Source organism: Pygocentrus nattereri, chromosome 17 (genome assembly GCF_015220715.1).
Source record: "Pygocentrus nattereri isolate fPygNat1 chromosome 17, fPygNat1.pri, whole genome shotgun sequence".
In the NCBI taxonomy this organism is placed as follows: Eukaryota; Metazoa; Chordata; class Actinopteri; order Characiformes; family Serrasalmidae; genus Pygocentrus; species Pygocentrus nattereri.
In genome coordinates this window covers 200,083-216,083 of record NC_051227.1, presented here as the reverse complement: position 1 = coordinate 216,083, position 16,001 = coordinate 200,083, and the positions used below count along the sequence as shown (strand labels likewise).

The 16,001-nt window shown below is 45.5% G+C and overlaps 2 protein-coding genes across 9 annotated transcripts in view; both read left to right on the top strand.

The window, feature by feature from the left end:
• The first annotated feature begins 1,634 nt into the window (after nucleotides 1-1,634).
• On the top strand, nucleotides 1,635-9,022 carry mrpl44 (mitochondrial ribosomal protein L44). 2 transcript variants are annotated; one of them, XM_017686095.2, is made up of 6 exons: nucleotides 1,635-1,851; nucleotides 4,738-4,960; nucleotides 5,782-6,027; nucleotides 6,436-6,614; nucleotides 8,061-8,269; nucleotides 8,401-9,022. In XM_017686095.2, the coding sequence occupies exons 1-5, from the start codon at nucleotides 1,679-1,681 to the stop codon at nucleotides 8,236-8,238; spliced, it is 999 nt and encodes a 332-aa protein (XP_017541584.1). In that variant the 5' UTR covers nucleotides 1,635-1,678; the 3' UTR covers nucleotides 8,239-8,269; nucleotides 8,401-9,022. The 2 variants fall into 2 exon arrangements, with proteins under 2 accessions (XP_017541584.1, XP_017541583.1); XM_017686094.2 differs by having other exon boundaries at nucleotides 8,061-9,022.
• Nucleotides 9,023-10,537: 1,515 nt separating this feature from the next.
• The window catches only part of agfg1a (ArfGAP with FG repeats 1a), a 61,969-nt gene continuing 56,505 nt past the window's right edge, over nucleotides 10,538-16,001 (top strand). For 2 of the 7 annotated variants that reach the window (XM_017686082.2, XM_017686081.2), the window contains exon 1: nucleotides 10,538-10,867. In XM_017686082.2, coding sequence (XP_017541571.1) covers nucleotides 10,701-10,867 — 167 coding nt within the window. In that variant the 5' untranslated portion in view covers nucleotides 10,538-10,700. Of the gene's footprint in view, nucleotides 10,868-12,774; nucleotides 12,861-16,001 lie in introns of those variants that run through there. The other 5 variants (XM_017686084.2, XM_017686083.2, XM_037546394.1 and 2 more) reach the window with 3 other exon arrangements.

Genomic DNA, 16,001 nt, shown 5'->3' with positions numbered 1-16,001 from the left:
CTGTCTGTCTGTTTTGTTGAGACTGAGAGGAAACTGTCTGTCTGTTTTGTCAAGACTGAGAGGGAGCTGTCTGTCTGTTTTGTTGAGACTGAGAGGAAACTGTCTGTCTGTTTTGTTGAGACTGAGAGGAAACTGTCTGTCTGTTTTGTTGAGACTGAGAGGAAACTGTCTGTCTGTTTTGTTGAGACTGAGAGGAAACTGTCTGTTTTGTTGAGACTGAGAGGAAACTGTCTGTCTGTTTTGTTGAGACTGAGAGGAAACTGTCTGTCTGTTTTGTCAAGACTGAGAGGGAGCTGTCTGTCTGTTTTGTTGAGACTGAGAGGGAGCTGTCTGTCTGTTTTGTTGAGACTGAGAGGAAACTGTCTGTCTGTTTTGTCGAGACTGAGAGGAAACTGTCTGTCTGTTTTGTTTACACTGGGAGTAAACTGTCTGTCTGTTTTGTTGAGACTGAGAGGAAACTGTCTGTCTGTTTTGTTGAGACTGAGAGGAAACTGTCTGTCTGTTTTGTTGAGACTGAGAGGAAACTGTCTGTTTGTTTTGTTGAGACTGAGAGGAAACTGTCTGTCTGTGTTCTCGAGACTGAGAGGAAACTGTCTGTCTGTTTAGACTGAGAGGAAACTGTCTGTCTGTGTTCTCGAGACTAGAGGAAACTGTCTGTCTGCTTTGTTGAGACTGGGAGGAAACTATCTGTCTGTTTTGTTGAGACTGAGAGGAAACTGTCTGTCTGTTTTGTTGAGACTGAGAGGAAACTATCTGTCTGTTTTGTTGAGACTGAGAGGAAACTGTCTGTCTGTTTTGTTGAGACTGAGAGGAAACTGTCTGTGTTCTCGAGACTGAGAGGAAACTGTCTGTCTGTTTAGACTGAGAGGAAACTGTCTGTCTGTGTTCTCGAGACTGAGAGGAAACTGTCTGTCTGCTTTGTTGAGACTGGGAGGAAACTATCTGTCTGTTTTGTTGAGACTGAGAGGAAACTGTCTGTCTGCTTTGTTGAGACTGGGAGGAAACTATCTGTCTGTTTTGTTGAGACTGAGAGGAAACTGTCTGTCTGTTTTGTTGAGACTGAGAGGAAACTGTCTGTGTTCTCGAGACTGAGAGGAAACTGTCTGTGTTCTCGAGACTGGGAGGAAACTGTCTGTCTGTTTTGTTGAGACTGAGAGGAAACTGTCTGTCTGTGTTCTCGAGACTGAGAGGAAACTGTCTGTCTGTGTTCTCGAGACTGAGAGGAAACTGTCTGTCTGTTTTGTCGAGACTGAGAGGAAACTGTCTGTCTGTTTTGTTTAGACTGAGAGGAAACTGTCTGTCTGTTTTGTTTAGACTGAGAGGAAACTGTCTGTGTGTTTTGTTGAAGGAGAATCGCAGGCATTCTCGGCGTCTTCACCGACCCCAGTATAACAACCGAGACCCCAACGCTGTGGCAGACCCCCTATAATTAGCCCCCCTCATGCTCTAAACAGTACGAGCCCACTGTTTTCATTTCATCACCAGCGGCCCTTAAAGGGAACAGAGCGCAGCTCCTGGTTCTAGGGGTTGTTTTCTGATTCAGCTACAGTACACTGGGGGTCGAGGTGGGCGGCTCTGAACGCCCCCGTGTGTGTCCGTAGTCCTCCGAACCGGCAGGGGGCGCTGTCGTCTGTTCAGCGCTAGACTTTCTCCGGATGCTGCTCCAGATAGGTGGACCATGGCGGCGTGCTGGAGGCTCCTGAGCCGGACTGTGTCAGTGCTGGGTCATGGACAGGTGTGCAGGAGCGTCCTCCTCAGTCAGACCAGGGAGAAGAAGAGGTGGATGAAGGCTTACACGCTGCTCATGGAGAGGAAGAGGAGGATTGAGGGAGAGCCGGCGCCGAAGCCGCGGTGAGTTCAGCTTCAGTCTGCCTGGAGCGGCTAACCTCTCTGGGCTGGAGGAGCAGCTCCAGGCCGTCTGGGCAGAGGTGGAGGAGCAGCTCCAGGCCGTCTGGGCAGAGGTGGAGGAGCAGCTCCAGGCCGTCTGGGCAGAGGTGGAGGTGCTCCTCCAGGCCTGATGCTGGAAATGCCCAGACAGTTCACTACTTCTGTTTTTCTAGAAGCTTCCGTCTGTTATTAGACCCCCACTGGAAGGCGTTGAGAACACCATCAGACCACCTGATGGCTTTGCTCTCTCTCAGTTGGCTCGAGGAGAATTCCACAGCTTTTTGAAAAACTTTCCATAAGTAAAGAGTCAGGATGGAAGGCAAGTCGTCCAGAGGGGTTTGCTGAGAAACACAGTGGTGGTGATGGGAACCAGACGTCCCCCTCTAAAAGCTCCCTGACAGGATGATGATGTGTGACCTGGTTAGATGTCGTGCTTGCTTTCTGATTCAGTTTTGGCATAAAATGTATTTTAAGTTAAGTGATACGTTTTTAATCCCACAAACGGGGAAATCCCACCTCCACGTTTAACCCATCCGTGAAGTGAAACGCCACACACACTAGGGGGCAGTGCGCACACTTGCCCGGAGCGGTGGGCAGCCCTATCCACGGTGCTCAGGGAGCAGTTGGGGGTTAGGTGTCTTGCTCAAGGACACCTCAGTCATGGACTGTCGGCCCTGGGGATCGAACCGGCGACCTTCTGGCCACAGGGCCGGTTCCCTAACCTCCAGCCACAACTGCCCACAAAGCTGTTCTTGGTGGTCACATGCAGGATGCTGCAAGGCAAAATAATCCCAGAATAAACTTTACATAGCTCAGTACTGAGGAAGACGTGTGTGTGTGTGTGTGTGTGTGTGTGTGTGTGTGTAAATGTCTAAATCTGTGTTGCGGACATTGTGACCCCTGGTTCCTATCACCACGGTGAAGAGATCAGAGTCTATTAATTTCTCTGCAGAGAAGTATTCAGAAAATGTTTTTAATAATAGTGGAATTCCCCTTTAATGGTTACTTTTGGAGACCACTAGTTTCCATTAGAACACCTTAAGAACCCATTAGGGAGCGATCAAATGCATCTGGAATTAGTCCCAGAACGCCTGTTGGACCCCTAAGAATCCCCCCACTGTGATAGAGAGGTCCTTACTGCCAGCAGAGCCTTCAAGTGTCTGCCCAGGGTCATTAGTCTTTCAGAAGTTCTCCCCGTCTTCAGTGTGCGTCATTAGAAAGGGATTTTATTCGTAGTCTTTAAACCGCTGTGGGCTTTAAGTGAGCAAGTTTGCAACAGGTATGACTTAGCGATGTTAAAACATTTAATTTTGGCTGAAGTGGCCTTTCAAGTTAAATAGGTTGATTTATTAATGCAAAAATGAGCTAAGAAAGTCGTCTGGTAGAAAAATGTAATTTTGCATTCGATATTCTGCAGCCACGGGATCTTTCTTTGCCACAGTAAATGCCAGATTAGAAATACGAGCTGTTAGAAACTGCACTTAAAGGGGAACTCTACCAGTTTTTCAAAATCTCTCCGTAATTTATGCGTTGAGATGTAAACTAAGTCATTCAGAGTACTCTGATGTAAAATGATGTTAAAAACTTAATGACCCTGTGTTTAAAAAAAGGTTTTGGGCCAATACCTTGTCATATAAATATATGTGTGTGTGTGTGTGTGTGTGTGTGTGTGTGTGTGTGCGCGTGCGCACTTTGAGTTTCATTGACAAGGCTATGCAGTTGTCAGTTACTTACAAATATCAATGACTCTAAGACTTTAATTTACTCTGTTTTTATGCTGTCTTTGAGCGCACGTGGACCATTTTACCGAACTCATTCAGACTCCGAGCTCAAAAAACATTCCGAACTTCTAACAGACGTGGACTCGGGACTCAAATCCTTTTGTTTAGATTGACCGTGTATGTTAATTATTTTAGTTTTATTTAAATGAATGATTAAACGTTACATTTTGTCAATAACAGAACAATAATAGCACTCCTGAAACCGAAACGAATGTTTTAGTGGTGATTGTTTCACTAATCTTCTCCCCAGTGTGACCAGACGAGGTCCAGTTTAGTTTTTCCATGTAAAAAGTGCGTCAACACTCACGCCAAGTGATCACGAGCGTGATCCCATCAGCAAAACGGTTTTTGAGGGAAGGTGTAAACAGGCCCCGTTGTGCTTCAATAGTGGCATGAAAACTGACTTTTAACACATTTTTTTGGTACATATTTAGTTTATTACTATCTCTCATAATGCTTATTATAAATATCCTTATTATATAATCCTTATAAACATCTAAACTCTAAGTCCTTAATCTGTTTTCTTCTGTGAAACTGCAGTTTGAACCAGATACTATAGCCTATATGTAAACAGATGGGCTGCCTTCCTCAGCATTAACCTGGCGTTTTTGTCCGTGCTGTAAAAGATGATGGTTTAGATCTGAGACTCTGGTAGGTTTACAGCCTAAAACGTCCGAATGCTTTCTCTAAAGCCCCGCTTTTAAATGGTGACGTTCATGCCGTACGGTATTCACCTAAGACAGCAGGACAGATGTTTAGGGTAAACAGGATAACTCAGCTGTTTGGATGTTTTCTGCTCTGTTCTAAAGTGCAGGCAGTGTTTAATAAACTAGCCAATCCCATCTCTGTCATTCATACTGAGATTTCTAGCTGTGTTCACGTAGCCGTCAAATCGAAAACCGCTCTGCATGTCGTACGACCAAAGTATAACCTGTATGAGGGAAACGCTGAAGTACAGTCCCCACACCTCTCCTCTTAGATGGACATACATGTGGCTACACAGGGAAAATGCAGCATACCGCTGAACCAGAGTTTTCTTAGAGAGTGAGTGTATTCCTCTTCTCTCCAGCTCCCAGCAGCCGAACTGGGACTACCACGCTGAGGTTGAAGCTTTTAGCGCGCGGCTGAAGGAGAGTTTCTCAGTGGAGCTGCTGAAGACGGCCTTTGTGAACCCCTGCTACCTGCGCAGCGAGGAGGAGAGGAGGCGGACGCTGGGCCTGGACGCCGAAGGTGCTGCTCTGAACCTCAGAGACAACACTGAGCTGAGAGAACACGGCCAGCAGTTCACACTGGTGAGGCCAGATAATACATGGATGCATGCTAGGTCCATAAAGAGAGAATGGAAGACGTCTGTTGTTAGTAGTTGGTCTCAAAACATGTTATTATTCGCTGCCTGGCAAACGTTGGGGGCGTTCAGCTTTTTAGAAATGTTTTTAGGACAAACGAGTGGTTTCTTTGTTGGTTTGTCTGGTCAGTCACTGCAAAACAAGGCAACAGCTGATTAAAACTTTGGAAGTGTTTCACCGTAGCAGCCTATAAATCCGAGGCTATGAACTTTGAACAATTAATCCGAAGTAGGGTTGGGTTATAACGGTGACAAGGTACGCTGTGGTCCTGAAACATGAAGCTATTCAAAATTGACATCAAATTTCATCAAATTTCACACTTATCACTGCTGTCGGAAGAAAACCTCGCAGTTTTTGACATAATTTTAAGGTACCTGTTGCCCTTTACATTGTGTGTAAATTTCATGATGCATGGAGCAAAAGAAACGGCCCGAAATGACTTGGAAAGACGTCTGGTTCCATTAACTTGCATTAAAACTATAGTATGTTTTTTCTTTCTCCTGTAAAGTTCCAATTTTGGAGATACGAGGTTTTCTTCCGACAACAGTGTTATCTTTTAGAAGGGTCAGTAATTGGTAATATATTGACTAATATTTGGTGTTGATAGAAAAAGGAGAAAAATCATAGCCTTGAAAATTGTCTAGGTGGTAGAATTACATCCCGTAGCTTAATAAATTAACGTATTTATATTTTTCAAAATCAGTCTTGTTCATGTTTCTTGATGAAACCAAGCTGTAATGCATTTATCTGAATGGTTTAATCTGCAGAATTTCCTCAAAGACTGGTGCAAAAGCAGTTTCCCCAACCTGCCCGAGGCGGGAGTCACAGCCATTGTGAGTCACCTGACGGGGTCTGAGGTTGTGTGTGATGTGGCACGGAACCTGGCGGTGGAGGAACTGGCGATGGCCGCTGAGTTTCCTGTTCCACAAGACATCCTTCGGGGAACATTCTTCGCTGTGGTTGGTGCTCTGGAGCAGAGCAGTGGGACTGAGAAGGCGAGGCTTTTTGTCAGGGTGAGATCCGCCTTAAACTCCAAAGAGAACCATTTTAAAATGGCACAAAGAGAAACACAACGAACTGGCTGTAACTAGCTATGGGGACGCCTTGGTGGTATCAGAAGGGTCTGAGATGAAAGGCCAAAACGGCGCCATTGTGATGATGCATTCTAGTCAGGGGACATCAAATGGGGACAGAATATCTATTATGCCGCATTTCTGGGATAATCTAGTATTCCACATTTCGCAGTTCCTCAGACGGCAGACACATCGATAAAGAACATAGTGGCAAGGAAAATGTAGTTTTGTTTACGCCGTCTCTTTTAAACCTGTAATTTTGAGAGGTTTTGATACATGTGCTCCCTCCACCGTATCGTTAGACCTCTGTGATTATATGATGCTGATCCCATGTCTGTGTTTATGCAGGATTTCCTGGTGACACAGCTGATAGGGAAGGATCTGTTCGATATGTGGAGGGTAGTGAATCCTATGGGGCTGCTGGTGGAGGAGCTGACCCGTAGAGGAAAGGCCCTCCCTGAACCACGGCTCATCCAGTCCGCTGGGGCCAGCACTGTCCTTCCACTTTACTTCGTTGGCCTTTACAGGTATGTGTGGTCAGATAGAAAGACAAACAAGCCCTGGTTTAGACTTGGTGTTGAAACGTATCTGGATTGCTGTATATGCATTTAGAAGATAATTGTAGCTGCGGTACAGAATGTATGTGAATCTAGTTGTCACGTTACTGCAGTGGCTTCATATGAACAGTCTGTAGAAGCAGCTTTTGAAAAGGGCAAGAATAAATAAGCTGTGATCACCACAGTCATGTCACGGTGAGCAGACGTTAATATTGAATTACATATGTTTCGGCTTTTGTTGTAAATCTAGTTACGATGAAAACGAACACTATATTCACATCACAAGGCTCATAACTCAATTCCTATTTCCTCAGAGCTGAAATGTGTGAAATGACCAGCGTGCACACACACACACACACACACACACACACACACACACACTCATTCTGAACCTCATGAACACTGGATGATGGGGCATGTGCTGTGGGAAAGAAAACACATGAGTTTTGATCTGAGCATTGAAATTAAGAAAGTGGCTCAGATCTGATTTGAAAAGATCAGATTTGTGTCTCCACACAACTCTAAAAGCATCACATCTGTGTCACATGATGGCCAAAATTGTGAGAAATAGCTAAAGAAATTGTGCCACTTTAGCCTGGAAATGTGAGCGTCGCTGAAGTCATTCAGAGTGGATGATGTGAAATCCTTAATTCTAGAGAAACGCTTGGTCAGCGTTACTCACAGTGGTGGTGATGGGAACCAGAAGTCCAAAGTGTGCAATGCCTCGAAAGGCTACCTCTCAAAGTCACTGCATGAGATTACGAATACGCTGCGTGAGGTCTAATACTGGTCTCTCATAGTTTTGGACTAGATGTACTTTACCATGAATGTCTTCTTAGAAGAGAGCTACATGCAGGTGTTGTAAAGCAAAATAACCCACCAAAACTACATTAGCTACTTTTTTACCATCTCGGAGAACAAGTTTAGCTCCACTTGTGGTTTTGGATAGTAAATAAAGTGGTTGTATTTGCTCTGTACACATTGTGACGCCTGGTTCCTATCACCACCACTGTAGCGAAATCAGTGAGAGGTGGTAAGTTGTTCTACAGTGCCTTATTTCACATCCAACCTCTCTGAATTACTGAAGGATGTTTGGTTTATTTTCTAAGTGAAAATACTTCAACGCATCCTCTACAGAGAACACACTCCTGCTCATTTGAGTGAATTCAGCGCGGTGCGGAAAGGAAAAAGCGATGTGTGAACGTTATGGCTCATTTTATATTGTATGCTGTAAGCTTATTGAGGTGTGTGCTCTGTAGAGATGTTTTAATGTATGTTCCCTTAGAAATCCCAGTTTTGTGTTTTCTCATAATATTGCGTGTTTTGTGTGTTAGCCAGCCTAGCACTGTCACAGATATGCAAAACTTCAAAAGGCCGTGGCTGTGTTCCTTACATATCTGCATGTATGTGTCTCAGTGATGGAAAGCTGCTGGCTCAGGGGCCTGGAGAGACACTACTGGCTGCAGAGGAGGAGGCAGCCCGAGTGGCTCTGAGGAAACTTTTTGGCTACACAGAAAACCGCAAACCCTTTGACTTCTCCCCACCCCAAGAGAAGCCTCGAACAGCAGCCTCCCGGGCAGCTGCCAGTGGATAACGCACTCTGATCTCCTCGTTCTCCAGCTGGCGTACGCTTTCTTCTCTCTTCACTGAAAATGCAACTTGGGCCATTTCTCTAGGAGAGCATTGTGCTTACAAGAACATCTGTAGACGTTCAGTGTCTCTCCTTGTTTCTCACACCTTGCTTCATTCATTTCAGTGTGGAAGACATCGATTCATTCAGCAGCCACAGAAGTTCCACTTACTGCTTTGGTCAAGGAAAGCTTTCAGTACATGCCTGCTTCAGTTCATCTAACACCACTCACGTCTCCTACCTTCAGTTACAATGAAAGACTTGCAGATATTGTTACCACTAGACTGACCAAACTGACCAAAATTAGACATTTCTGAACCGCAGTCATGCTGGAGTTTTCCATATGGAAGCCCACTGAAGGTGCAGTTCAAATCTAAAGCACCCTCCTGAAGTAATGCATTGGACTATCAGCATTTTTTGTGTATAAAGACAAGATGGAGAGATGGAAGCACTTGGAAACCATGCACTGTCTGGATATTAATGTTCTGGATAAGCACACATGATCCATCCATGCTTGGGTGCTCTGTGATGAGATTTTTCTTTTTGCCATGTTTGCATATTATTATCTATATTATTCATGTAAGTTGTAATGCACTGTTGATTTAAAAGTGCTTTTTTCCCCAGTATAAGGGTTAATGGGATTGTATTCTGTGGACAAAGCATGATTAAATTCAGAAGTGTAAATCTGAATGTGCTACACTGATCAACACTATTGCATTAGTTATAAATATATATGGAACAAGTGTTATGATTAGTCCAAATAACAATGTCATAAAACCTTTGGAGTGTGTCTGTAGGACGTTCAGTCAAAAGAGCACTTGAGTTCAGGCTCTGATGTGGATCGAGCAGACCTGGGTTCACCACCAGTGTTTCAGTTCATTCCAAAGGTGTTGGGTTCAAGGCCACTGGAGTTCCTCCACACCAAGCTTCTCTAACCACGTCTTTATAAAGCTCTAGAGCTCACTTTGTGCACAGGGCGAGGAAGGGGACGTCCTCAAACTGCTGCCACAAAGTTGAAAGTATATAACTGTCTGAAATATCTTGGTGTGCTGTAACGAGATCATCAACCTTCACTGGAACTAAGGGGTCCAAACCCTGAGAAACATGCCCAGACCCTTATCCCAAATGCCATTTCCACTGCTTCAGAGTCCAGTGGTTCTGTGCTTTATACCTCTCCAGCTGGCGCTTGGCGTTGTGTAGTGATCTTAGGCTTGTGTGCACCTGGTCAGCCATGGAAACTCATTTCATCAGGCTCCCAGTGCACAGGTCTTGCGCCGATGGTGCTTCCAAAGGCAAAACTCTGGTGAGTGAACTGCATTATTGAGCTTGATTTTAACAACTCCTCATCTCAATAGTTAGGAATGGTGTCCACCAACCTTTGGCCATATAGTGTATATTAAAGTATAGATTAAAATGTTTCTAGGTTAGCAGGACAGTAGAGAAGGTTGATGTTGAGAGGATGGCATTATTGGTGAAATGTGACACGTTCTAACTTTCTGTTGCGAGCAGCTGGTGCAAAAGTTGCGTTATATTTTTTCCCCCCAATATGCTGAACTGAAATTAAATAGAAATCGTGCTCTGAACTTGGAGTACCGGAGTTATGCGTGTTCTCTGAAGAGGACGTGTGACTTCTTTTCACTTAGAAAATCAACAGACCGTCATTTGACCAGGGCTGTAGCTTTTACAAAAATGCTTAATAATAGAAAGCATGACGTTTAATGAATTTAGTAAAGCAGGCAGTAAATCGCCATTTCATCATGAAGTTAAAGGGCTTGAAGATCAGCAAGGCTGTTATCAGTAATGAATTAAGGCAGTCATTCGCAGGACATGATCAGCCTCCCTCACCGCAGATCTGTATAAACATGAACTCGGATTTTCTCTGTAATATGATTCATTTTTACTTCTCAGAGACTCAGAGACACCAAGAAAGCACAGAAAGAAATGACACCACCTCAAAATCACAGCCAACAGGTTTAGGTCGAACTTATGAGAGCCCCAATTTAATCAGCGCAGAGACAAATTAGTTATAGATGTACTTTAGACAGTTTGAGGTAGTCGGTGTTGGTAGTTAGTCTGTAGTTTTACAGAACCTCAGCTAGCGAGAGTGGGGGTCCCCTAAAGACTAGCTTCGCCTTCAGGAAACGGGGGTCTCTCAAGTAGGTCACTGAACTGGAGCATCTGCCCGTAGGGTGGCGCTAACGGAGAGCAGCTGCGGGCGGTGCGAGCGCGCCCCAACTGGCTGTCTCCTCCCCCCTCCCCCCCCCTCCCTCCATGGAAACGGGAGGCCCTCCGTGAATTCCTCCTGCGTGTCTCTCTGCCGCCCGGCGCCTCCCGTCCTACCCCAGTCGCGCGCGGCGTTTAGCCTCTTTTATCGGTTTGTTGTTTTTCCGTCTCTCCCCCTCGTATCCTTTATCACGGCCCCGGCCATGGCGGCGAGTGCCAAGCGAAAACAAGAGGAGAAGCACCTGAAGATGCTCCGGGAGATGACCAGCTTAGCGCCCAACCGCAAGTGCTTCGACTGCGACCAGCGCGGCCCGACCTACGCGAACATGACGGTCGGCTCCTTCGTCTGCACCTCCTGCTCCGGCATCCTGTGAGTACGCTTAGCTGCGGGCTAACCGGCTGTACTGCTTCCCGGGGCTCGGCCGTGGATCTCCAGTGTGCTCCGGTTTCCCCCGGGCAGGTCGCCCGACTTACACCAACGGGTTTGTCTGCGTTTTACCAGGGAGGGCGGGTGGGCTGGGGGGTCTCACCGCCAGTGGGTCAGCTAGCTAGCTTAGCTCCCTTAGCCAGGGCAGCTAACAGACCCGAGCGTAATACAGATAACGTTCGCACGTGATAAACCGGTTAGCTAGCCTACCTCGTGCGGCAGGCCGGTTCATGTGGGCTCGAGTTCAGTCGTTCTGCTCGTTAAGCGCTAATCTGGCGAGTGGTGTAAGTTTGAACAGCACGGACTGTCGACTTTCTTGTTCGAATTTCCCCGTTCCACCTTAAACGGTGCTTCAGTTACATTGTGGCGCCTCCATTTAAGGTGGAACGGGGAAATTCGAGTAGGAAGCCAACTTCAACCTGTTAGGCTAAAACAACAGTTGTAGCGTTAAAGTTCACTTGGCGAAAGCGGGAAGGCCCGAGTGTCTGTTCGGCGACGCGACGGGGTCCAGACGCTCGGCTAGTTGGCCGAGAACACCTTTAATCTCCGCGTCGAGTAAAACCGCCAGTCCGCCGCCGGCTAGCTAAGTTAGCTCGGCTAGCTAACCTGTTTTGGGCGTGTGCGCGAGTAATACAGCGCCATTCCCGATAAAGCCGCTCCAGGCTGCAGTGCCTAATGATGGTCAGCAGGCTAGCAGCCCAGCGGCCGTCCGTCGTCTGACGGAGTTATTTTAGTGGAGCTCCTCAGGAAGAAGCTGATTAAGTTCTGGACCCGGACAGGCGCCTGGACCCGTTAGCAGTTGGGCGTAGTATTGTCGTTGTGTTTGACTGGGTAGCTGTGGTCACTCCTGGGTTGTGGTCGTCGTTATCTTTCCATGATAGTGACCATATCTGTGACTGGTCAGCTGGAATTTGTGTATTTATGTCTAACTCGGTGGCTGAGAATCCCTCAGACCGGTTTGATGCGAAATTGCTCAGTGCAAAGAGTCTTAACCTACAGACTGAGATGTTTCTACAGTGGTGGTGATGGGAACCAGGAGATGTGTCTGCAACACAAATATAGCCGCTTTATTTACTGTCCAAATCCACCAGTGACCCTCCATGTGTCTCCGAGGTTTTATATGTAATGCTGGTGATGGTAATCAATCAATCAATCAATAAAAAGGTTTTCTTTGGAGACTAGTTAAGTGATACTTCATTAATCCCACCTCCGCATTTAACCCACCCGTGGAGTGAAACACCACACACACACACTAGGGGGCAGTGAGCACTCTTGCCCGGAGCGGTGGGCAGCCCTATCCAGGCGCCCGGGGAGCAGTTGGGGGTTAGGTGTCTTGCTCAAGGACACCTCAGTCATGTGCTGTCGGCTCTGGGGATCGAACCGGCGACCTTATTTTGCCTTGAATCATCCTACATGTAGGCCCTCCTGCCATGCCTGAGCTCAAATGAATGGATTATCAGGATGTTTTAGGCCAGAACTACTGAGAAACAGAGTCTTAGACATCGAGCTGTATATTCAGTGAGGGAGCTTCTACAGACGTTAAGATTAAAATATCCGGTTCATATCGTTAGCACTGTGAGTAGTTCTGACTCAGCCAGTGTCTCTAAAGCGGATCGTTTCGCATCGAGTCTCTCCGAACGACCTGTTTACATCTCAGTGTAGAATCAGCGAAATACCCCTTTAACGTTGTGGCAACGATGCTCTGCTGCTGTTGCGTAACCAGGCATCTGTTAAGGCCAAGGATTTAGGATTAGGTTTGGATATTTCCCTCAAACGCAGATTTAAATCTGAGCACAAGAGACCGTTAGACTATTCATGGACCTACCTGAAGTGACGCTGAAGCCTGTGTTTCAGCCGGCTTCTGAATGTGTGCTGAAACCTTAACGAGAGGCTGCCGGAAGCTGTTTCCCAAGCTGCACAGAGGACACGTACAACTGTGAGAAGATTTTTACATAATTTCCCTTTCCCACAAATTTGCCTATTCCCCTTCTGAGGAAAAATACAGGACTAATTCATCACTTTCAAACCTTATTTCATTCCTTGAAATTAGTCCGGCTATTTCTGTAACTGTCTTTAATAACCTCTTTTCTGGCGGTCTGCTCTGTATTTGTGTCTCATTCTGAAATAAATCTAGGCTGAAGCTCCATTTAGGTTCAGTGCGATTGGGCACGCTAACCTGCTGTAGGCTGAATGTGTTTGTTACATCACCAAGTAATGAACTAAAGCAGCCTGTTTTTCCCAAATTAGTTTAGTTTTAAGTTTTAAATGTGTTCTAAAAAGTGTAGGTTAGGTTTCCATGACGTGAACATGCCGAGTAATTGTTTCAGGCCCAAGTTTCCCAGAGGATGTGGTTGAGATACTACCCAGTTTTTTTTCTAGCCGTCAGTCTGTTTCTACTCATCTTCAGTGAACCTGTTTTGCACGTGTGTTCAGAAACTTGGTTTGAGATCTGGCAGTTTCTTTGTCGTGTGCTATTGACTGTTTGTACCAGGTGTTCTGTGGTTGAGCAGAGTCAGTGAAGTTGGGTGAAGTTGCAAGATAAATGTCCACACCAGCCCAGCTCTGGAGGTCGGATGGTGTCAGGCTGTCTCCTGTTGGCTCAAGTTGGTCCTTGTCAAATCGGCAAATAAGTAGAGAAACAAAAGTGATCAATACATGAGAACAGTCCTGAAGAGGGCGCACATCACCGGTGTGAAGCTTTATCACTCAGGACGGTCACTTTAACTGTAGCTGGCACTAGTTCACCATCACCTCGGTGTGTCTGGGCACCTCGGTAGCATAAGGTTAGTAGGACAAAGTTACTTTGGGTTGAGTTTAAGGCTGAAATTATTGATTGTTTTTGGTTTTGTATATTCTGTCGAATACTGTCTTCAATATCTTAATAAGAACCAGGGTTGGACGATGCCGTCATCCATCGTCAGTGGCTGACAGGCATGATGTTCAGCTGGCAGTGCATCGTCAGGATTTCTCCTGGGCTTTTCACGGAGCCGTTATGAAGCCAGTCTCATGCCTGCTGGATCTCTGTTCTGTTTGCGCTTGTAACGTTGCTGTTCCAGCCATAATTTCTTCTTCCCTCAGTACTTTGTCGCAGAATGACTCGCAGACGTGTATTTGGTCTAAACAGTAGCCTAAAAAATAAGCGCACTTTCTTTGACTTTGCTAAAAACGTTAACCAGCGTCACTTCCATTCTCCAGCAGAATGTTTCTGCCACAGTCGCGAAACGCATTCTGCCCCCGGCCAAGGAACGTTCATTTAAAATCAGGGCCTGTATATCTGCACTCACACTTAGAATCCACGTGAAACCTTTGGTTTTAGGACGGTGCAACTAAGCTGGAATTTGAGTGTTCACGTTAAGCTGTGAGAGAATCATTTCAAAGCAGAAAGACGGGTACTGACGTATTTTCTGGCCCATGGAAAAGAGAACCTGCTCCTGCAGTCCCATTGTTTTTTTTGATGGTCAGAAATTCTGGGTTCTGATTTAAAACTTATTTTTGTTTATTTACCCACTTTTGACTTTTAACCTCTTATTCTTTAGGGTATATTTTGATTTTTCAATCTGAATTTACGTGACAATCATAAGGCAAATCATTCAGTAACTGCATGAAATGAATACAGATTTTTATATTATTTTATTTATCTATTTATTTATTAATTGGTAAAAGTTCCCCACAAATGAAGAGAGAACGTGTTTTATGATCATAGATATATTGCTATATGCTTACAGTTTACTGCTGAAAGCCAAAAGCCTTAGACGCTCTTTGTATTATTTTATAAAAAAAATAATTTTTACAGAGCAGATCACTGAAGAGATGCTGTCTGTTGATAGTTTATAGCCCAGATTTGTGGGGGGAAGAAATTAGTTCAGTTTCTTTTATTATAAGGGTTTAAAATGACATCACCCATGACTGGAAAGAAGACGGCTATAGCTCTCATATGACGCCCACCTTTTAGCTTATGAAATCTAAAGTTATCTAAAGAATATGACGAAGTGCGTTTTGGGACCACTGGTGGTTCCAGGCAGTTGAAGAGGCTGCTAGTGTGAAGGAGAAAACAAAGCACTCTTGTTTAGGCCTGTGCCAGGTGAGGGCCAATTGAGTTGCTGTGGTAACGGCCCCCAGTAGTGGTAAAACTTGTTTACCTATAGCTTAAAAAAAAGAAACGTTCATTCAATGCAAACTACAGCGAGGTCGCCGTGCTCCCACACGCGAACGTGACTGATATTCTACCTACGTTCATCACCCAACCCCATCCACCATACCTACCCTGGTTAAGCACGCTCTGTATCTCAGGCTGATATCACCTCGGTGTGTGAGGGTCTCGGACTGAGAAACGGTGTGTAATGTCCAAGAAGGTCTTTGACACTGAAGCACAAAGAGGTGTGTTAATGTAGGAATTGACCCCTGGTAGGACCCGTTCATGGAAAATGGACTAAACAGTCTAAAACCAGCCCTGGGAGAGTAAATTGCAACACACAGTAACTGTTGTCAGCGGCGGTGTCATCTGGTCTTGGTAGATGTTACCTAAAAGCTGTCCAGATGCCTGCTCAGTCCACTGCTCTAGGCCATTTCTCTCTTTCCTCACACGTTATGTTGAGGCAAATGTAAGTTTCATTATTTGACTGGTCTGGCCAGTTGTTGCTTTTGTTAATCTACACCGAGAAATCTGATGCTGCTTTTCCTCTGGCCAGTCAGTAAGTCAGTTGCTGGTAGCACCGTTTCACGGCACCTCATAGACAGCACAACTTCAACTTTGCCGCCAGTGAAGCGTGACAGTGAAACGCCTGTGAATGCCTTGTCCTGCGACCAGGGTGGCAAATTTATACCAGCCACCTGCAAAATAAAAGAATCAGATGGTTGGGTAGCATAATGAAGAGAGCAGTACGGCTGCAGGCTTATATTCCATAGAAATATTATCAAGTTAACCATCGTGTTAGAAGAATGGAAACGTTTCCACCATCAGTAGAAATAAAGAACAGCTTCTCTGCTTTTAAACTGCGTTTACTTTAGATCAGTCAACATGCAGAAACAGTGGTTGGTTGAACTGAAACACTGACCATGAAGTTCACTGTTTTGAGAA

Bases quoted from the DNA above. Each gene is read 5' to 3' on its own strand.
- mrpl44 (XM_017686095.2), top strand. From the start codon at position 1,679: ATGGCGGCGTGCTGGAGGCTCCTGAGCCGGACTGTGTCAGTGCTGGGT. The intron at 1,852-4,737 runs GTGAGTTCAGCT...TCTTCTCTCCAG, and splicing joins GAGCCGGCGCCGAAGCCGCG to CTCCCAGCAGCCGAACTGGG. The intron at 4,961-5,781 runs GTGAGGCCAGAT...TTTAATCTGCAG, and splicing joins ACGGCCAGCAGTTCACACTG to AATTTCCTCAAAGACTGGTG.